Source organism: Tinamus guttatus, unplaced genomic scaffold (assembly GCF_059628265.1).
Source record: "Tinamus guttatus ecotype Peru unplaced genomic scaffold, ASM5962826v1 Tinamus_guttatus_pri_ptg000531l, whole genome shotgun sequence".
NCBI lineage: Eukaryota > Metazoa > Chordata > Aves > Tinamiformes > Tinamidae > Tinamus > Tinamus guttatus.
Window position 1 is genome coordinate 111,403 of NW_028289065.1, and position 21,784 is coordinate 133,186.

At 55.5% G+C, this 21,784-nt stretch overlaps 3 protein-coding genes across 3 annotated transcripts in view; 2 read left to right on the forward strand and 1 right to left on the reverse strand.

Annotated features, from left to right (window-relative positions):
- The window catches only part of IFT172 (intraflagellar transport 172), a 47,316-nt gene extending 34,692 nt beyond the window's left edge, over positions 1–12,624 (reverse strand). Inside the window, exons 1-7 of the mRNA XM_088534038.1 lie at positions 12,571–12,624; positions 12,341–12,484; positions 12,159–12,271; positions 11,522–11,561; positions 7,227–7,292; positions 6,776–6,855; positions 5,245–5,332 (exon numbers count right to left, since the gene is read on the reverse strand). Coding sequence (XP_088390164.1) covers positions 5,245–5,332; positions 6,776–6,855; positions 7,227–7,292; positions 11,522–11,561; positions 12,159–12,271; positions 12,341–12,484; positions 12,571–12,609 — 570 coding nt within the window. The 5' untranslated portion in view covers positions 12,610–12,624. The remainder of the gene's footprint in view (positions 1–5,244; positions 5,333–6,775; positions 6,856–7,226; positions 7,293–11,521; positions 11,562–12,158; positions 12,272–12,340; positions 12,485–12,570) is intronic.
- On the forward strand, positions 1,747–4,910 carry LOC148592723 (syncytin-A-like). The gene is made up of 3 exons (XM_088534039.1): positions 1,747–1,780; positions 3,310–4,064; positions 4,851–4,910. The coding sequence occupies exons 1-3, from the start codon at positions 1,747–1,749 to the stop codon at positions 4,908–4,910; spliced, it is 849 nt and encodes a 282-aa protein (XP_088390165.1).
- Positions 12,625–12,833: 209 nt separating the features above from the next.
- On the forward strand, positions 12,834–18,126 carry LOC104572512 (low density lipoprotein receptor adapter protein 1). Its single transcript, XM_088534034.1, has 7 exons — positions 12,834–12,965; positions 14,302–14,444; positions 14,903–15,015; positions 15,925–16,039; positions 16,405–16,584; positions 17,951–18,003; positions 18,063–18,126. The coding sequence occupies exons 1-7, from the start codon at positions 12,881–12,883 to the stop codon at positions 18,124–18,126; spliced, it is 753 nt and encodes a 250-aa protein (XP_088390160.1). The 5' UTR covers positions 12,834–12,880.
- Positions 18,127–21,784: the final 3,658 nt, after the last annotated feature.

Consider the following 21,784-nt stretch of genomic DNA (forward strand, 5'->3'; position numbering starts at 1 on the left):
CCAATTACCACAAGGGTTCAAAAATTCACCGACTTTGTTTAATGAAATACTGCAGGAAGATTTGAGTGAATTCAGGAGACAGAATCCTAGTGTGAAATTGCTTCAGTATGTGGATGATCTGCTGCTAGCAGCAAGAACGAAAGAGGAGTGCGAGGAAGGTACGAGGAAGTTGTTGCAAGAATTGAATAAACTAGGATACCGAGTAAGTGCTAAGAAAGCTCAGCTATGTAGTCCTGAAGTAACATATCTGGGATATAAGATACGAGATGGTAGGAGATGGCTAACTGATGCCATGAAAGAGACTGTTCTTCGGATTCAGGAGCCCAGATCTCCAAGGGAGGTTCGAGAATTCTTGGGGACAGTAGGATACTGCCGTTTGTGGATACCTGGATTTGCAGAGAAAGCGAAACCTCTGTATGAGGCGAGTCGAGAGAAACCAGACTGGCAGTGGACAGAAGCTATGAGAAAATCTTTTGAGGAACTGAGATTAGCCCTGCTAGAGGCCCCTGCACTTGCACTCCCGGACCCAGCCAAGGATTTCCATTTATATGTGAGCGAAAGAGCGGGAATTGCTAAGGGAGTGCTAACTCAAAAACAAGGACCTTGGAAAAGGATAGTGGCGTACTTATCAAAGAAATTAGACCCAGTTGCCGCAGGGTGGCCCTCGTGCCTTAAAATCATCGCAGCCGTGGCAATGATGGTTAAGGACGCAGACAAACTCACGTTTGGGCAAAAACTGTATGTAACAGCTCCCCATTACGTAGAGGCATTACTCAAACAACCGCCTGAAAGATGGACAAACAATGCTAGGCTGACTCATTACCAAGCCTTACTTTTAAACCCAGAAAGGAATATGTATACGTCCCCAACGACTTTAAATCCAGCCACTCTCCTACCTAACCCAGAATATGAAACACCTGTGCATAATTGTCAGGAGGTGTTAGCTGAAACTGCGACGGTGCGGGAAGATTTAAAGGATGAGCCGCTGCAAGGGGGAAAAGTGTGGTTTACAGATGGAAGTAGCTTGGTCGAGCAAGGAAAAAGAAGGGCGGGAGCTGCAGTGGTAAATCAGAAGGGAGAAATAGTTTGGAGCCAGCGTTTACCAGATGGCACTTCGGCTCAGAGAGCGGAACTGATAGCCTTGGCTAAGGCACTAGAAATGGCAGAAGGAGAGCGAGTGACGATTTATACAGATAGTCGCTACGCATATGGGACAGTGCATATACACGGAGCAATATACAGAGAAAGGGGATTTCTTACCTCCGCAGGAAAAGAAATCCGAAACAAAGAAGAGGTTTTGCACTTGCTGTCAGCTTTGCAGAAACCAAAAGCAGTGGCAATTGTGCATACCTTAGGACATCAGAAGAAAACCGATACGATAAGTAGAGGGAATGCAGCTGCAGATAGTGCAGCCCGGCGAGCTGCGTTAGAAGGACAAATACAAAGGGTACTAGCCCTGACTCACAACACTTTAAGAGAAGAAGAGGAAATTGGAGAGGATGAATACACCCCAGAGGAGAGGGAGTGGATTCAAAAGGTCGCAGAAAAGCAAAGTGCAGGAGAAGGACATTACGATACAGAAGGAAGAATGTTAATTCCTAAGCGGTTGGGACAGAAGATGGTGCAACAGTTACACAGTACCACACACTTGGGGGAAAGAAAAATGGGACTGTTAATAGAAAAGTTCGGGTTGAGATTCCAAGATCAGAGGAAAATATTAAGAGGGATAATAGAGGGATGTCAAGCATGCCAGGAAATGAAACCATCGAGGATCAGGAAGGTACATGAAGGCATAAGGGAAAGGGGTGGTGAGCCTGGAAGGCATTGGGAAGTAGACTTTACAGAAATAAAACCAGGTAAATACGGATATAGATATCTGTTGGTATTAGTAGACACCTTTTCAGGGTGGGTGGAGGCCTTTCCCACTAAGCAAGAAACAGCCCAGGTGGTAGCGAAAAAACTTTTGGAAGAAATAATCCCCAGATATGGGATACCGGTGAGCATCGGGTCTGATAATGGACCAGCTTTTGTGGCAAGGGTTACACAGGAATTAGCCCGAGCACTGGGAACCAACTGGAAATTGCATTGTGCCTATAATCCTCAAAGTTCGGGTCAGGTGGAAAGGATGAACAGAACCTTAAAGGAAACCCTTGCTAAGCTAGTAAAAGAGACTGAAGAGAACTGGGTAACAATGCTACCTTTTGCCCTATACCGGGTTCGGATAACTCCATATGTACTAGACTTTACACCATTTGAAATAATGTTTGGGACCCTACCCCCAGTATATCCGTTAGAGATAAGGAAGGGAATAACTAAAAACTCAGGAATGAGGAAAGAGATGCAGATCTTAAAAGAAATACAAGATGAGTTATTCCCATTACTACAAAACTGGTATAAAAGAAATCAGAAGGGGTCAGAAATGGATATCGAACCTGGAGATTGGGTGTGGGTAAAAAGGCATAACCCAAAAACATTAGAAAGCAGATGGAAGGGACCTTATGTAGTAATTTTAGTAACACCCACTGCCGTTAAGGTCGATGGAATAGGACATTGGATTCACCATTCCCACGTCCGGAAGCTAAACAAAGAAGAGCGGAAGAAAGCAGAGGAGTGGGAGGTCCGAAGGAATAGTAACAATCCTCTGAAATTGAAATTAATTAGGAAAAATGTACAGTAACACAATTTGGGTAATTATGGTCCTGCTAATTATGATTCTGAGGTGTTCTAATGGGATATACAACATAGAAGAGAGAAGTAATATGTGGGTGACTTGGGCAAATAACACAGGGAATCAGGAATTCTGCCTGTCCCTCACCACCGCTAGTAATCCATTCAGAACCTGCTTGTTTGGGAAGCCGGGATTTGATGACAACAGTTTTAAAAAGGTATCTACGGGAAACTGCTCAGGGGTAGTAAGTGCCTCGGAATGTGCCGTAAGGCTAATTAAGGGATTAAATATCTCATTGCCTTGGGACCCCCAAGAGCTCAATTTGATGGGGGCACAAGCAATTGGAAATAGTTCCAATAATTGGACCCAAACGTGTTTTATGTTTGGGGACAAGTTTTTTGGAGAAAAGGGAGGAGTGAGACTCCTGGCACAATGGAACATTATAATTGAAGGAGGCCCTAGGCCCCAATGGTGGAATGCTTCGGGTTGGACTGATGTATCTCCCGACCCAATATTCGACTGGCGTAAGACCATAGGAGGAGATGGAACCTTCGGTCCCATATATGCAAACGGGACATTCTGTGGGATAAATGGGACAGTCGATGGGTTACAAGAACGGTACCCTGCGGGATTACCCTTAGGAGCATATGGGGGGGATCCATCAGGACAGGTACATAATAGGACAGATTTACTATGGAATAATGATACCGCTAAGGCCTTGCCAGAGGGAGTGTTTCTAATTTGTGGGGATAGAGCATGGCAGGGAATACCTAAGAATGCCTATGGGGGACCGTGTTATTTAGGGCAACTGGCAATGATAGCCCCGTCTAAAGCTAAGTTGTTAACTATGAAGCAGGAACAAAGGAGGCAAAAGCGTTCCCTTGGTTTAACACCGGAATGTGATGATAATGTACAATTAATATCTGTAACCGCGCGGGTCGCCTTAGCTATCTTTGTGCCAGGAGCTGCAGCAGGAAATGCATTAAGGGAGCTTTCGAAGTTAGCCTGTTGGAGTGAGAAGCAAGCAAATGCGACAACTGAGGTATTGGAACAACTCCTGCTCGATCAGAACAGCCTGCGACACGCACTACTACAGGACAGAGCGGCTATAGACTTCTTGCTCCTCGCCCATGGACAGGGATGTGAGGAGTTTGAAGGACTATGTTGTTTTAACCTGTCGGACCATAGCCAATCGATTCAACAACAATTGCGCTGGCTCAAGGAACACACTCAGAAGATAACACGGGAAGAAGGACTGATGGACGGATGGCTAGAGTCGTTGTTTGGAGGGTTACCTGGGTGGATATCAGGACTGATAAAAGAAGGATTACGCGTATTTGTAATTCTGTTATTACTGTTACTGTGTATCTGTATAATGTGGAAATGTGTAATGGGGGTAATGGAAAAAGCTACAAATCGAGTTAATTCTATGCACATAATGTTCATGCGACAAACTCAGAAAGATCGAGAAAGGATTCTCTGATATTAGCAAAAGAAAAAGGGGGGAATGTAGGGTGCATTAGCAGGGAAGGTAGGGGTTAAATAGCTAATGTAGAATAAGCTGAGTCTTAGAGCACAAGGACCCATGATAACTGGCAGAGTCCGGATGTCTTGCTCATGGCAGGGGCAGAACCCTTGATAGATGGCAGGGTCAGGATGCCCTGCTCATGGCAAGGTCTGGACCCTTGATAGGTGGCGGGGTTAGGGTGCCCTGCCCTCAATCAGGATGATAGGGGGGCTGCTTATCCAGATGTTTTAATTCAGCAAAATAGATAACATTAACAAGAATGCAAAACAGGAAAACGGGAGGGGGAACACTCTTGGGTAAGAACGGTATAAAAGAGGGACGCTCGAAGTGGTCGGGGTCCGTGGTGTGACCCCTGCGTGGGAAAGCCCGGACCCCAGCTAGCTGGTAATACTTATTATCTTTCTTCTATTAATAAAAGACAATATATCTATGGTGGTTGTCTCTCTCTCCCTGTCAATTCGGATACCGGACCTAACAAAACACTGAGAACTTCAGATGGGCACTGTAATGATTTGCTCTTTCCACACCTTGGAAGGCATGGGAAGTAAGGCATAATTTCCCTGCCTTTTCCCTAGACAGTATCATTCCAAAGCAGCTTTAAGTGAGGGACAAAGCAAGCAGTAGTCTCCCTCACTCTGCAGCTCTTGTCTAAAGGACCTTTCACTTTCTGGAGAAAAGACCAAGCTCACGGATAATCTCGGAACCATCTTCTAAAATCTGCTGGGATAACTACACATTCCTTAGTGAGAAGGCGGTGATACCTGCACGCTGGGAACCTGCCCACTCAAGCAACATTCTCCTGGGCACACTAACATTCTCAGATCCTTCCAGACTTCTGTGTGCTTCACAGAGAGGCAACTTCCCCTATTATCATCACAGTTAGTGTAATCCAAAGCACTAGTTACTGTTCTGTCTCCACCAGTGCTCCATAAGCCCTATGCTAGTATGTACAGACTGCAGCTACTCTCCACAGCTTGATTACTTTCCAAAGCCTGAGAACAGATTGCACAAAAAGATTTTTTTCTCAGCAAAGGAGAATTTTTGATACCTGTGATTCCCCTGAGCCCTCGTCATCAAAGAAGAAACGCACTATGGTTCCATCTGCATGGCCGGACAGGATGCCCTTCCCCGATAAACTGCAAAGAGACAAAGACAGAATGATGCAAAGTTGCAGCAACGCTCACACCTCAACTTCCCACCTCTGCCCAGAGGAGTCAGGCCCAGAGCCACCACTGACTTTCCTCAGAGCCAAAGGTAAGCTGGGTGATGTACACAAGATCCAGGACCTGTACCAGTGTCTGGAAAAACAAAGCAGACAAAAGAATGGCGACAGAAAAGGAAGTAGACAGTTAAGTATCTTCATCAGTCACAATAACAACTTATTGCATTATGAAAATGCAGAAACGTTAAGGAACTTTAACTGTAATAATGACTATGCATATTTGTTTTCTTCCTTTTTTTTTTTCTCACAGCAGGAGGTATGAGAAAGCCCTTGCAATGCAACCATCCCAGGAATGGGGCTGGATACTGTGACTCCAAGAGTCTCTTGGAGCACTCCTAAAAACAACAAAAGTTGGAGACAAACTATCTGGACAAACAATCTAAGTCCATTATCTGTAGCATTAATGTCTTGTGTACTTCTCTGTGCAATTAGGGGGAAGAGAGGACGGAAGAGGCTATAGGCTTTGTATAACATACGCAGAATTAATACCTTTTAATGATAATTCAAATGTAGAATACAAGTCCTACAAATGCTGTAACAACAGAAGAATCACAGGTCTGTTTTCTCTCTGTTGCAATCCCAGAAATGTCATTGACTCTGCATCAAATGTAGCATGAACTGTGTTTAGAAAAAAGAGGGACAGGAAGGAGACAGACAGCAGAGGGAAGGAGAAAAGAAGGTAGAGAGAGGGGAAGAAAGGAGTGGTGAGGAGGGAAAGAAAAAGAGAGAGAAAATAGAACTATTTTTTTGAAATAAAGAAAAGGAAAGATTTTGGAGGGATTTTAGCAGGGAGTCAGAGCCATAGACTAACGTAAGGTTTTGAATTCGGTTCAAAGCACTCAAAAATGGGATGATGACAATTACTGAAAATCCCACTGGTAAAACAATAACAAAGCTTACATTATTTTAGAAGGACACTAAAGCAGCTAAAAAGAAAAGCGTTAAAATAATTTAAGACTGCACTTTATGGGTTTTTTTTAAATCATTTTGTCAGTTTTATTTGACAAGAATATTTTTAGTTCTTTAGTCCTTTTCTAATGTTAGTAGTTAGCTAAATGAAGTTGACAAATTTAATCTTTAAAAAACAAAAAGAATAAATCAATATATGTGAGCTACCTGATGGGCACTCACACCTTGTCATGTTTTTGGGGAACTGCCAAACTGCGTGGGCCAGTGTGATGCGGCCATGTGTCAGATTTTAGGAAGGAATTCCTTCTGACAAACACAGAATCATATAATCTCCATGAGGACCTGACAGCAAAAATGGTACTTCTGCAACCCCCCCAACCTGCCACAGGTTCTTCTAGTGCCAAGGGCTGAGCCAGAGCAGCGTAGCCTAGAGCAATACCATACTCACTTGGAAGTTAGAGAGACCACATAGGAGTCTGTCCCGTAAATGGTGGAGGACTTGTTATTCTTTGTATTTGCTAAACGAACCTGAGAAAGAGAACCTGGTCAATGCCACTTCCATCCGCACATCGGAATGCGCATTTCCCCCACTGCAATATCCCCAGAGCCGCGAGCCTCTCCCAGCCTATGAGCAGTGCCAGAAATAACAGAAAGTTCTTTGCTTTCTGGTAGATGGGGGAGAAGTGGAAGAGTTGGAGCTGCAGTCACACTTGTGCATTTCTAGGAGGGCACAGGAAAAGCATCAAAGGATCTGGTAAACCCCCCAAAGACTAACTGTGAGCCTGCACCAGAAAATTCAAGCAGTGGTGCTGAGTAGTGCCCTAAGCCCACACAGCGATGGTGTCTGTTCAGCAGCTCTGGATGGAACAGCGTATCAGGCAAATAACAAGTTTCTCTACCTTTCCTTCGGCGAGACCAAAGACAATGACATTCTCCGCTGGCCACAACAAGCAGGTCACGGCACTCTGACAAGGAGGAGGCAAAAAGAGAGATGAAGAGCTTCATCCTACTTGGAAAACTACTTGCCCCATTGCTACACAAGACAACTCATGAACAGTAAGACCACTCAGACCAAGGAAAAGAAGATATGGGGCACTGGGGTGGATACTAAAGTGGAACTAAAGCTTGAATTCAAGTAAGGTGGGGGAGAATAACAAAGGAGGGCATCGAATTATACTAGATGCTCTTCAGCATAGACACTCTTCTGAGAAGATCTCTCATTGATCTCAGACATTATTGTTAAACGTACATAAATGCAGCTATTTCTGAAGATATTTTACAACTAATATAAAACAGTAAAACAATCTGACTCTGTAATAGATATGAACTGAGATATTCTGAATAGATATGATATGATGATATGAGAATGTTTGCACTTCATTTGGTGTGTTCACTAAAACCAAATCAAAATCCACATCAGCAAGCAGAATGACAGTCAGATACCAAAATGCACCTGGATACTTAATAAGCTGCTCATAATTTACATGTCGACCAACGATCAAGGCCCACTTTTTATTGCTGCCCACGATCAAGGCCCACTTTTTATTTATTTTCTGTCTTACACAACAACAAGTAGCCTTGTGACAGCTTGGGAATGAGGGTCACTTGTGGCAATGTGCTCAACTACCAGTGTAAGGGAGTCAAACTTGCGCATACCCATCCTGACGCTCCAGCAGGATGCTTTGTTCGCTAGCAGAGCAGAACAGGGGCACTTCATGCAGGTGTACAAGAGCGCTCCACAAGTTTGGCAAAGGGCACAGGAGGGAAAGGCCTCGATAAATGATGCTTAACAGTGACTCACTGCACCAGGAGTCTAAAAATCAGTATTTATCTACAGGAGAAAATCTAGTCCATCAAGGACACGCTAATTAAAAAACAAAACAAAACAAACACACACAGCTTAAGAAAAATAAGGGATTTATTAGGATAGAAGCAGTATAAAAGAGATGTGAAAAGAGAAATGAATCATTAAAATACAAAGAACAGTATGCATGCACAGGGCACCCCAGAGCTGTGAGACGCAAGCAGTGAGTGGCACCTGCTGCCCTCAACAGCGGCAGTGCCAGGAGGAATGGGAAGCGGCGCTGCCAGGCGCTCCCAGGGCTGCCAGCAAGGAGAGCGAGAGGCTGCAGCAGCGCCGGCCCCAGCAGCGCCTGCAGGCGCCCCGTGACCACAGCCTGTCTCTCCTCTGAGGATACGGGCACTCACCCCTGCACAGCCACAACGCGCAGGAAAGGCCTGCTAACCAGCCCTGAGCCAGACACGCAGCCTTTCAGCGTAAGGGCTGAGGCTGCCCTTCACCCAATGGGCTTCAGAACTTCCCTGGAATGCCTGTACACCAGTGCGTGAAGCATGGGGAATAAGCAGGACAAACCGGAGATCTGCGTGCAGTCCCAACATCATGATCTCATTGGAATCACAGAGACGTGGTGGGATAGCTCACAAGACTGGAGCGCTGCCATGGAAGGCTATGTGCTCTTTAGGAAGGACAGGCTGGGAAGGCGACGTGGTGGAGCTGCTCTTTATGTGAGAGGGCAACTGGAATGCATGGAGCTTTCTGGAATGCATGCCATCCAGAGGGACCTGGACAGACTGGACAACTGGGCGGTGAAAAATCTCATGCAATTCAACAAAACCAAGTGGAAGGTTCTGCACCTGGGGAGGAATAACCCCAGACAGCAGTACAGGCTGGGGACTGACCTTCTGGAGAGCAGCTCTGCAGAGAAAGATCTGGTCATCATGGTGGACGACAAGTTGACCACGAGGCAGCAGTGTGCCCTCGTGGCCAAGAAGGTCAATGGGATCCTGAGGTGCTTTAAGAAGAGCGTCTCCAGCAGGTCGAGGGAGGTGATCCTGCCCCTCTACTCAGCCCTGGTGAGGCCACATCTGGAGTATTGTGTCCAGTTCTGGGCTCCACAGTACAAGAGGGATGTGGAGCTGCTGGAGAGAGTCCAGCGCAGGGCCACAAGGATGATCAGAGGCCTGGAACATCTGCCCTGTGAGGAGAGGCTGAGGGAGCTGGGCCTGTTCAGCTGGAGAAGAGAAGGCTGAGAGGGGACCTGAGCAGTGTCTAGAAGTACCTCAAGGGAGGCAGTGAGGAGGATGCTGCTGGCCTCTTTTCACTGGTGGCCACCGACAGAACTAGAGGTAATGGCCACAAACTGAAGCACCAAAAGTTCCCCAGGAACTTAAGGAAAATTTTTTTAACAGTGAGGGTGACAGAGCACTGGAACAGGCTGCCCAGAGAGGTTGTGGAGTCTCCTTCTCTGGAGATCTTCAAACCCGCTTGGATGCAGTCCTGTGCCACGTGCTCTAGGTGACCCTGTGTGTGCAGGGGGTTGGACTAGATGATCTCTAGAGGTCCCTTCCAACCTTAAGCATTCTATGATTCTATGATTCAGCAGGAGCAGCTCCAGCTGGGCCTTTTGGCCCAAGAGACTGACTCCTGGGGGTCAGAGCACAGTGGTAACTGGCTGGGGCACCTGCAGGGCTGGTAGACATTTGCTCCTAGCTGTAAAAGGACTAGTCAGTGCATTGCATTTCCTCATACAGATGGTCTTCTGTGCAGGGAACTAGAATACCTATGCTTCTTCCAGACACATCATCCTCAAGATAAACCTTGGCAGAAACCTATTGAGTGCTCTCTCCCACTCGTATGCAGAGCTAGAGAAGCAGGAGAAGATGAAGAAGGCCAAGGAAATAATCTGACTGAAATTGTAAACCTGAGATCTTTAAACAGACGAAAAATTGCAATCTGGCTCAATTCCACACACTTTACATTTGGGCTAGTATAGAACCTTGATGATGCACACTAAAATAATGAACTGCAAGGAACAGCAGAAACCCCTGGTGGGTCTCCTTTCTCACTCAGCACATCTGGCTGGTAAGAAGGGAATTTGGCTCCTTGTGCCATGATGTGACTGGATCGCAGCTACCAGGCACTTGCAGTGCAGCAGTTGTATAAGCAAACTGCTGCTGCAGAAATACAAACTGTCTTTAATGAGTTTGAGAATCTTGTTGAGAGATAATTGCGGCACCCTTTCTTTCCAGGACATACTCATGTCTCCTAAGCTGTGTCTGTAAAGAATGGAGCTCTGACAACACAGGGAGCTCGTGTCCACTCTCCCAAGTACTGAGTGAATCACTCAGTGGGGCAAGGCTGCTTGCCCCACACTTCTCCCCTTTCTCATGCCCTGCCTCAAAGGAGGACAGTCTCAAGAGAGTCATTAGCATCCCTCCCTGTTCTACAGCCTGAGAGCCCAGGCTCCAGCACAGGCTGCCAGTAGCCACCCCACAACACGGAATTAACTACAAAGCAATCCCCTCCGCTGCCATGTGGAGCACAGAAATGCTGCTTGTGGAGCTGTGAACTGCTAGGCAGACCCGCAAACTCCATCAGCTCTTCCACGAGGCAGAAAAATGTATCTCAGCTTTCTGGGTTGTTCAACAGAAGCTGTAGGCTGCTCACTGTTCTAAGCATGTTCTGGGTCTTGCAGTACAAGGGGATGAAGAAAAGGTCATCGGAAGCAGAGAGAACATCTAGCGAAGGAGTTTTACCAAAAGGGAACCACAGCAACCACCATGGCATTAGTATGCATGCAAAAGCAGGGAAAAGACAGACACGGGTGTGAAGCCACGAATATCCTGAACATGTGGGGATACAGAGACAGGCAGGTGAACTTGAGGGAAACACCAGTGTTCAGGACGTAGAGCCAGTCATCAGGAACACATTGCACTGACTGGGGAATCACAGCTTGGGGAATCAATGACTGCCCTGGAGCAAGGCACTGCAGCAAAATGCTCTGCACAGGAGCACTTCTAAACCAAACTGGGCACTTCTAACCCAAATCCTGAAGTAGATGATTCTCAGTCACTGCGCCCAGAGTGACTGACAGTGTCAAAATACAGAGATTAGGGGGAAACAAACAAACAAACATCCACTAGACTTGCTCTATGACTGGAATACATAATTTTGAGTGTGATGTCCACGGTCTCTAACTACTTATAAAAGAAAAGGCTCACGGCTAATGAGAGCATAGTTGCTGCTTTTTTTAGCTTTAGAGCACCTCAGGGACTCCTGACATAGATCTATCCTCTCCTATAAACCTTGATCATCTGCTTTACGTGGGCTTCTTTCATAGTCGTTCCCTACCTACACCAGAAAAAAAGGGTAAGACAGGAATCTGCGTCTCACCGTTTGGATGAACTTGTTGCATATCACCTTCTTGTCACCCCTGAAAAGGAGAAAAGGGGATCAGTGAAGCTGGTAATACTGCCCATCCCAGCTACCCACCTGTTTGCATTCAGCCCTTTAGTGTTGCCAGAAAAGCCTCTATCACAAGCCATGGTTGGGTACAAAATTTTCCGAAGAATGATGCCATGTGTTGCAGAAGTAAGGCTAAGGAACAAGGACTTCCAGGTGTCCCCCGGCCCTGATGACCTGCCAGGAGAAGCGGGAGAGGGGCCCTCCGCTCCTCACCGCAGAGCAAGGGGACGGCCCCCGTTTGCTCCGCAGGGGCTGCGCCGGGGGGCTCTGGTGCCAGGGGAGCTGCCCGTGCTCCCCGCAGAGGCCACTCAGTGCGGGGTGGAGACGCGCAGTGCGGAGCACCGGGCCAGGCTGCAGCGCCGGCCTGGAGCCCAACTCCAGACTCTGGTCCCAGATCCCACATCCTGGCACGAGGCCTCGATCCTGGCTCTGACTCTGGCTCCAGGTTCTGGCTCCTACGTCAGGCTCCAGACCCAGCCCCGGTCCCGGGTCAGACCCCGGCTCCCAGCACAGCAGCTCCCGGTGCCCGCAGTCCTGCGGGCAGCCCCGTTGCGGCCGCGCTCACCACTCCTCGCCGATGCGGTACACGTAGATGATGTTGTCAGTCTGGCCCACGGCGATCTTGGTGGAGTCAGGTGAGAAGGCCATGGCCTTGACCACGTAGCTCTTCCTGCCAAACTGCGGTGCCGGCCGTGAGCCCCGGGGAGCCCCGTGCGCGTCCCATGTCCTGCGCCCCCCGCCCCTCACCTTGGCGTCGGCCGGCTTGGTGGAGAACTTGTCGCGCCGCTCGCCCTGCTCGTCGTAGAGCAGCACCACGCGCTCCACGGTGCACACTGCGAAGCGGGCGCTGCTGCCCGACCAGGCCATGCAGGTCACGCGCGCCGCCCCGTCCTGCAGGGGCATGGGGCGCACCGGCTCACATCGGGCCCGGAACCAGGGCCGGGCCCGGGCCTCGCCGCCCCCGCGCCCCCACGCACCTGCGGGGGCAGCAGCGTTCGTACGTGCCGCAGCTGCATCGCGATGGGCGCCGGGCACCGGGGGCCGCCGGGAACCGGGTACCAGGCGCCGCCACCGCCCCGGCCCAGCTAGGCCGCGCTTGTTGCCAAGCAACCACGGCGCCGCCGTGACGTCACCGCGCCGCCCCGCCCGCACCTCCCCTCGCCGCTCTCTGGCAGCGGCAGCGGCGCTAGCTCTGCTCCGCTCCAGCTCCGCTCCAGCTCCGCTCGGCCCAGTTCGGCTCGGCTCGGCTCGGCTCGGCTTGACTCGGCTCGGCTCGGCGCTGCCGCCATGGAGGCGCTGCGCGCAGCGGGACGGGCCGTGCTGCGCAGCCCGCGCCTCGCCCGCCCCGGCCTAGGGCTCCGCCGGCGGCGCAGTGAGTGCGGGCGACACCGGGCCGGGGCGGTGACGGCGCCTCCTACGCTCCTCACGCGCGGGGCCGCGGGCGTGGGCCCGGCGAGGGCATCGCTCCCACCTGCCTCGGCCCGGCCCAGCCCGGCCCGCTTCGGCCGCACCTGCCATGCGGCAGTGTCTGCGGGGCCTGCGACGTGGGGCCGAGTGTGGGGCCAGCGGCAGGTTGTGGGGCGGCCGTGGGGCTGAGGCGGAGTGGCAGTGCCATGAGGCTGCTCGTTGTCCCCTGCTGGCAGACTCTGCCCCACTCGGCCCCCGTTGGGGCTGCAGCGGGTGCTGGGCTGTCCTCGCTGCTGAGCCGCGGGCTCCTGTGAGCCCCTGTGCGGAGGCGCCTGGCGAGTGGGGCCGTCTGCGCGTTGGCCAGCCCCGTGGGGCCGTGCCCCGCGCTGCGGGCAGGCGGCCTCTGTCACGGTCCCCTTGCTGAGCACCGCGCCGCACCGCGCCAGGACGGGCTCTGCAGCCGTGAGCGGCTGTGGCTGCAGCTGGCGTCAGGGTGCTGTGAAACAAGGTCTCCTGCTTCCCCGTGGGCTGCGCTATCCCAGTTACCAGTCAGAGCTCTCTGCAAGTGTGCCAGGAGTGCCCTGAGACTTAATCCCAGGGAAGAGGGGAAAAATAACCCTGGATATAGAGTGAAGGACAGCCGTGCTAGGCAATCTCCAGGGAAGCGTGCAAGCCTGTTTGTGACCGGCCACGTAACTGCTCCATCCTGCTGGCCGGGCTGATGCCTGGGAGCCGACAGAGCCGCGACGGCTCCTCTGCTGCCCCGGGGCTCTTGCGGACATGGGAGGGCAGGGACAAGGGCAGCGCGGCCCTTGCGCCGCTCGGGAGGGTGGGCTGCAGCGCTCTGCTCTGCCTTGCGGCCCATCTGCACGGCGCTTCCCCAGGAGCCAGTGTTGGCTCCCGGAGCTCCTCCTTAGCACAGCGCCTGGAGCGGCGGGGCGCTTCCCAGCGGCGCCTGCTCGCACCGAGCACCAGCCAAGCTGCCTCCTCCCTCCCTGGCCATGGCTGTCGGGGCTCACAGAGGCTTTGGATTTGGTTGCACCAGGGCAACTCGGGGGATCGCTTTGAGTGAACAGGGCAGCTTTGGAGTTGTGGGTGCAGTGGGCCTAGGACAGAGCATGTGACAGCAAGAGCACTTGGTTCTGAGCAACACGCTGCGTCTGAGCCCCTGTCAGGTGCCCTGCGCCGAGGGGACCCTCATCCCCTTTCCCGGGCCACGCGCAGGTCTCGGCCGCGCTGCCGCAGCCAGGGGCTGTGCTGCTGCTCGTGGCTCACGCTGCCACGGCGCTTCGTCTCCGCAGAGCTCCCGGAGAACTGGGCTGACATGCGGGAGCCGCTGCTCGAGGGCATGTGCTTCACACTCAAGTACCTGGGCATGACCCTAGTGGAGAAACCCAAAGGAGAGGACATGGCAGCTGCTGCCATCCGCCGAATCGTTGCCATGGTGAGTGCTGGCCCAGGCTGCCGCGTCCGAGTGCAGGGCCCCTAGCCCGAGTGGTGTCCCGGCTGTCCCCAGCGCCGCGGACCAGCATGGGCCCTGCTGCTCGGGCCAGGAGTGGCGTCTCCGCCTGTGCTCCGTGGGGAAGGCCGCCCTCCTGCAGGACAGCCAGCACGGCTGTGCCCTGGCGCGGAGCCACTGCGCGCGGAGGGCTGGCAGCGGTGCTGGGGTGGTGGGGCCTGTCCTTTCCCCTGTGTGTGGCAGTCGTACAAATGCAGTCCCAGGAGTGTTCTGTGCGCGGTGTCCCTGAGCTCCAGGCTCTGCTTTGCCACATCTGTGGCTGTAGCCTTTGCAGTGGGGGCCTGACTGTACAGTGCCCTGTGCAGAGCTCGGGTGGCTGGTGCCCGTGAAGGGTGAAGTCCCTCAGCAGGTGTGTGGAGGTGACATCTGTCTCCCTCTGCCAGGCTCGGGTGGGAGCTAGGAAGTTCCAGAAGGTGATTCTGACAGTGTCACCGAGGGGCATTTCACTGCAGGACGCAGAGACCAAAGAGCTGGTTGAGAACATCTCCATCTACAGGTGGGCAGGGGATCTCAGGGGACTGGGACGTTTCCCAGCGGGCAGCTGTGGACTGGAGGGGTCTTGGGCATCCCAGGAGAACTGGAACTTCAGTCAGCAGTGCCACCCGCCTTGCGGCTCCCAAGGCCAATGCTTCCTCCCCTGCCATGCCTGGTGACATTGACTGGGGCTGAATGCAGCCGGGGCAGCCCTGTGCCCGTGTGTGTGTGTGTCTGCCTTCCCAGCGCTGCTGCGGCCCTGGGGTGTCCTCGGGGAGCAGGACGAGGCGCGGGATGAGGGTGCTCGTGGCGCTCGCCTGCAGGCGGTTGCTGGGAGGGCTGATGTGGGAGGACAGGGCTGCAGCTGGGCTAGGTGTCCGCGGAGGGTGTGTGGGAGCATGGGCACAGGCTAGGAGCTGCACGGGAAGCAGGTGCAGGGCATCTCCTTGGGGCACTGGAGCAGATGTGTAAGGGCAGACCCCCTGCTGCTTCCCCTTTCCTCCTGTCCTGGGAGGCAAGCACTGCCCAGGCAATCACCCGCCTTGCTGTGCTCCGTTGGTCTCTGTGCTTTAATTCCTACCTCTGCTTGAACTGGTCCTCCGTTGTCCAAGGAGCCCGCTGGGCAATGCAGGAGGGAATACGGATGGTTGCAGGAATCCCAGAATGGCTGAGGTTGGAAGGGACCTCTAGAGATCATCCAGTCCAGCCCGCTGGTCCAGCAGGGACACCCAGAGCACAGGGCACAGGGTGGCATCCAGGCAGGATTGAAGATCTCCAGAGAAGGAGACGCTACAACCTCTCTGGGCAGCCTGTTCCATCTCTCAGCAGCTCTGGGGCTGGGCAGCCCTGTGTTTAGGGGAGGCAGATGAAAGCCTTGCTTGGTGCTCTGTTGGCTTCTCTACTCTCCTGAGCAGCTCTGTTCTGCCTGCAGGATCTCCTACTGCACAACAGACAAGCTGCAGAACAAGGTCTTCGCTTATGTTGCCCAGAGCCAAGAGAGCGGGGCCCTGGAGTGCCATGCCTTCCTCTCACCCAAGAAGAAGATTGTAAGCACTTCCCTCTGCTCTTGGCCCTGTGAGGTAATGGCTGGAGCAGGGCCCCTACTTGTCCCCTTCTGGGTGTGTGCTGCTGAGTGCTGCCAGCGTGACTCCTGCCTCCCTGTCCTCAGCTGGAAAGGGAGCTGGGGAGCACGTGTGTCCTCTGTAGGGGACACGGGCGGTGAGTGGTGTGGGAGGCTCCTCTGTCCTAGCTCCTTTGGCATGTCCTCCTGGGGGTTGGTCGGTAGAGCCCTGGCCTCTCCCGTGCTCCGCAGGGAAGGGCAGTGAGGCCTGGGTGACCCTAGATCTTGGGTGGGAAGGAAGGGCTGGCCTGGGGACACAGGTGATAGCAAGACCTTCTTTGTTGCCTTCAGGCCCAGGCGGTGACTCTGACTGTGGCTCAGGCCTTCCAGATGGCACTGGATCTCTGGGAAGCAGCACATACAGGTAGGAGGAATTTTTTGGCTGTCTCCCTCCGCCTAGGCCTGGGCTCAGTGTCTCCAGTGCAGGACCCTGCCTTGGAGGAGAGACGGCTGCTGCCTGGCTGGTGGGACGTACTGAGCAGGAAGAAGGGTGTCCTGGGGTCCCTGCTGCTGTGCATCCTGCTGCTGCCCCTGCGGTGCCTGCGTTCCCTCTGGTGCAGGGGTCCCTGCTGGACTCTGGCACTGCTGAGCTGCAGCCCAGCTCGGGCCCCGTGGGACCTGCCCTGAGCAGGGATCGCTCGGCCTGCTCGGCACCCTCCCAGAGCACAGCAGTAGCATCTGCCCTTGCCCTTGGTCCTGCCTGTGCATCTTCTGCTCTGCCTTTTCCAGGTCCACAGGCACTAACTCTGCTGCTTTTGCCCTGTCCCAGGCTCTAGGCAGGAACAGCCCCTTCACCCTCCATGTGCTTTGGAGAACAGTGAGCCCGGCAGAGCAAGTGAGCCAGCCCCCCCGGGGAGCCCTCCCTTCAGACACCACTTTGGGGTACAGTATGTGCAAGCCTGGCTCGTGCCCAGGGCTGTCTCACACTGGGGAAGGGACAGAGTAATCCCAGCACAGCCCCTTCTCCCTGCCTGCTGAGCCCCGTTGGTGTCTGCATGGCGTCCCTCTCCCGTGGGGGCCTGTTGTGGACAGGGGCCCTCCGTGCTCTGCCTGGCTCACTAGGCAGGAGCAGTTCCTCAGTGCTGCTTGCTCCAGGAGTCTCCGGTCAGGCCCAGCACTGCAGCAGCCCGCGGCCCTGCTCTGCTGGTGCTGCCGCAGTGGCAGCTGGGACCGGTTCTGCACTCTGGTGCCCTAGTTGAAGGTGAGGCAATGTCTCCGAAGCAGAAGAGCCTGAGTCCCGTTGCCGTGTGGTTAATGTGGGCTGAACCTCAGCCCTGCCTGTCTGTGCTATGGACAGATGTCGCCGGGGCAGCGCAGTACTGCTGGGCCTTGTCCTCACTCTGTCCCTACACGGGCTCCCTGCTTGGCCTCATGCTTCCAGCTGTGGCCAGACTGGCAGTGCTTGCCTCGGCCTTGCCTGCAGCCTGCTGCCGCATGGTCCTGGCCGTGCTGGACGCTCTGGCTGCAAGACGCACCCGCCGCTGAGCAAAGCCCCGTGGTGCACTGTGCACAGCAGCCGCCTGGCCTCTGCAGCCTCTGCCCCGCTCCCACCTTGGTCTGCGGCTCTGCTGGCTCCTCAGGTCATGGAGACTCTTGCTCTGTCTCTTCCCCTGTCACTGTGTGCCAGAGCCCTGAGGGTTTTGGCAGCCCAGCCTTGCAAGTGCCCTCTCTGCCCCCTCCAGTAGACGTCTCCCGCCTGTCCCACGTCTGGCAGGCCACTGTGTCCTATAGAGGTGCCGGGGGCTGCCTTGCCGCCCCAGGCCAGGCTCTGAGCAGTCCCGCTTGGCTCCTGGCAGAGCTCTGCTCAGGCTGTGAAGCATGCGTTTTGGTTTGCCAGGAGGAAGAGGAGGAGGAGGAGGAAGATGACAACCTTGACGAAGCTTTATCTGGGTAGGTAGCAAGCTGCTCTTTGTGTCTGTGGACGCGTTAGGCTTATGATGTTGTGGCAGTTCTCTGCACACTGGCAGCCGGCGCCTCGTGAGGCTGTGGGCACAGCAGGACTGCCTGCCCTGAGCTGGCAGCAGCAGGGAGCTGGCACGTGTAGACAGGAGCGATGCATGCAGCGCCGTGACGGGGAGCCCTTCGCCCTGCAGCCTCCTCAAGGGGGAGGCGCTTGCCAGGCAGCCTGGCCTGGGAAGGGGGTTGAAGCACCTGGGTTGGGGCTTTTTGCAGCCAGTCGCGCAGAGCTCCTGGGCACAGGGCGGGAGCTGCAGGCCCAGGGCTCCGCTGTGGTGACAGCTCTTCCTCCGCAGCTGCCTGGAGGAGCTGGCGGGCGGACCCTGCAGCCCAGCAGGTGAGTGTCCTCCGAGTCGTGGGGCCACTGGGCTTCGCGCCCTGCAGCTCAGCAGCTGCTGCTTCCTCCTGTCGCCCTGCAGCGTTGGTGCCGCCTGCGCGCGGACTCCGTGCTCCTGCCGCATCGCCGCCGCCCTGGCCCGCTCTTGGCCGCCCCCCCGAGGGCCAGAGGCAGCCGGGAGGCCCTGCAGAAGCGGCCGGCCCCGCGGCCCTGCTGGGCTAGCCCTGGCCGCGTGGCCCCAAGGGAGCAGCCCTCAGCATTCACCCTGTGCCTGTGCCCGGCCTGCGGGCGCGCTAGCCCCGCTCCCCCGCATGATCCGCCAACCACCGCCGCGGCTACCCGAGGTGCAGGGCCCTGTGCGGCTCCCTGGCAGGAGGACATCCAGCCGGGAGTGGGGAGGGCCCTGCGTGTGCCCCGCAGCCCTGCGCCCTCTCCTGCGTGCAACAACCTCGTTTTTAAAAGAAAGCTCTGCCTTTGTAGTGAAATAAACTTGAGTTTTTTACTGTTGTCAGTGGAGGCCCCAGGGCAGCGCATCGTGGCCGAGCAGGGGGCCCTGGCACGGGGACGGCTGTGCCCATCCTGCCACAGCCTCCGCTGGGTGCCGGAGCTGAGGCTGTGCTGGTACCTAGACTGAGCATCCCACCATGTGCCAGGGCAGAGTGTTTGCTGCTTCAAGCGTTAGTTCTCTTCAACAGAATCTCTGTTTTACTTCTAGGAGAAGGGCGGGTAGCAGTGGCCTTGGCAAGGTGTCCCCGGCTCTGCACAGCCCTGGGTGCGGGTGGCAGCAGGGCTGCTTCCCGTGGGGGGCACGTGCTGTGACGGCACTTCGGCCGCTCTGGGGGCAGCACAGGCCCACCACATCCCTCTCAGCCTGTCTCAGCTGGTTTTCTGATGTGCTGAGCTTGACTGTCCCTGTGCCCCCTGGCCCTGCTTGCCTTCCTCCCCAGGCACTTGTGTCTGTGCGCCTGCAGGCTGCCCCTTTCTGGCACCGCTGCTGTCTCCCCGTGCAGTGCCCGGCTCAGCAGCTCTCCCTGCTGCCCTGCTGTGGAAAAGGTGGGGGCTGGTTGCTCTTTTGCTGCAGCGCCCAGACGAGTTTTCATTTAACCTGCCAGAGTTTTGTGGTCTTCCGTTCGGCCGCAACCCCCACGTCATGACATGTGGCCTGTCCTTCCTCGGGGGCCCCTCCACTCCCCTGTGCAGTTACACCACCTTGTTTCTGAGGGTGCATCCTTGCGCTGCTTGGAGGCCTCATGCTGGCAGGGATGTGTCTACAGCACCCAGCACTGCACTTTTTTTCCCATAAAAAAACAAGGAAGCTCTTTTTGTGTTCTGTTGCCCTGATGTCCCGAACTACTGACCGCCCCTCTCCTACAAACCAAAGTAGATGGCTGGACACAGTTACCCCTTTTCCGGAGCTGTGGCTGCTCCCTGCGGCCTGTGTCACGGCAGGGCTTGAACCCCGTCACGAAGGTGCTGTCATGTCTCAAAGCCCCTGTGCTGCTGGGGACCCCTTGCTGCACCTGACTGCAAAGTAGCACAATCCCCTCCTGCCAGCAGCCTGCTGCCAGCTGGCCTCAACCTCCTCCCCAGCCTGCTGCATGGGCCGTCTGTTGCCTGCAGCCTGTTGCATGGGATGCCTGCTGCCTGCAGCCTACTGTATGGAGGAGTCTGCTGCCTGCAGCCTGCTGCATGGAGGAGTCTGCTGCCTGCAGCCTGCTGCATGGAGGCGTCTGCTGCATGGGGCTCTCTGCTGCCTGCAGCCTGCTCGGTGTGTGCAAGGAGAGCCTTTGTGGTGCTGTTTGCAATGGGAAGGATCCGTGACTGCTCTGCAGATGCCAGCAGCTCAGCAGCAGCACAACATGGCCCAGTCTGCTGCACTGGCATCCTCAAAAGCCAGAGGGAGGTGGGAAGACAGTGCAGGAGTCCTGCTGCAGCAGAGCATGTGCTCCTCCAACACCCCGGCAAGAGCAGCGCTCACATCAAGGCAGGGCAGCCACGGGGCACGCGGGGCTGCTGTGTACCCTGACATAGGCACACGCGTGCGTGCGCACACGGCAACGCTGCAGACGATGCTGCCTTGAGCCAAGATGCTTTTATTGAAAAGACCTGCCCCAGGGCAATCCTCCCGCCACCCCTTCCCCACCTTCTGCAGCAGGCATTGAGCAGCACCCAGAAGGAGCAGTCCTGAAAGTGCTTTGCTGGGACATTTATTCCTGGAAGACGCTGGATCCTTGATGCTTGATTGTGGGCTGCAGAGCCAGCCCCTGCTCAGCTGTGCGCCACGGGGCCGAGGGCACAGCCAGCAAGCTGCAGTGAGGCTGCATCGCTGCAGCAGAGGGGCCCTCATGCCATGTCCCCCCAGCGCAGCTGGGCACCCTGGGCCCAGCCTCGGCCTCTGGCACGGAGCAGGGCAGGTCCCGTGGGACAGGTGTCGGGAGCTCACACACACGGCCCCAGTGCCACCTCCTCCAGCCCCAGGGTGGCCAATGGCTCATCCTGTCCTTGCATGGCCGGGCAGACTGCACAGAGCCAGAGGGCTGCCAGCCCCTTCCCGCAGGTCTGTGCTGCACCAGCCACCCTGGGGCAGTGCATGGGGCTGGCTCCAGGAGAGAGCAGCTGCAGCGACCACGTGCAGGAGGACAGAGGGGGCCAGGAGCAGGGTGATGCTGTCAGAGCTGGGGCTGTCCCCAGAGCAGGGACAGGCTGAGCCGCCCGAGCCCCCCAGCACCACCTGCGGGCAGCACAGGCACTGCCTGCCTCACAAGGGCCCAGCAGCTCCCCCACAACCAGCTTGACAGGACTATTTTTCTACTAGGCAAACAGCAACACCGCAGCTGTGCCCTCGCCCGAGCTGCCCCATGGCACAGTGCGTCTCGTGGCAGCCCTAGGGCTGCTGGCACTGCCGGCCCGGCCGCCTCGCCGGCCTCGGGAGCCCCGGCACCATCACGGCTGGTGCAGACCCCACGCACCCAGGGGACCCAGCCCCACAGACAACCCCGGCCCATCTCCACCACTGCCCGGGTGGCACCAGGGCCAGCGCCTGCACTGCCCCCACCCCGGGTCTCATGGCCCCGAGGGGAACCTGCTCTCCCCATCACGGGCAGCCCCGAGCCGGACGCAGCGGCCCCGGGCAGGGCCCGCTCCCAGCTGCGCCCAGCCCCGCAGCCGGCCCGCGCGCCTGGACCTGCCCCTGGCGCTGGCCTGCCGCTGCGCTGCCCCGCGCGGGCTGGTGGCTCCCCGTCCTCTCAGCAACGGGGGAGCAGAGCCAGGTGCGCGGCATGGCCGGGGCCCCGCGCTGCACGCACGGCTCCATGCACGTCCCCGCACCGCTGCCGTGGGAAAGCGTCAGTTCTGATACGCAGATCTTCGCATGCAGAA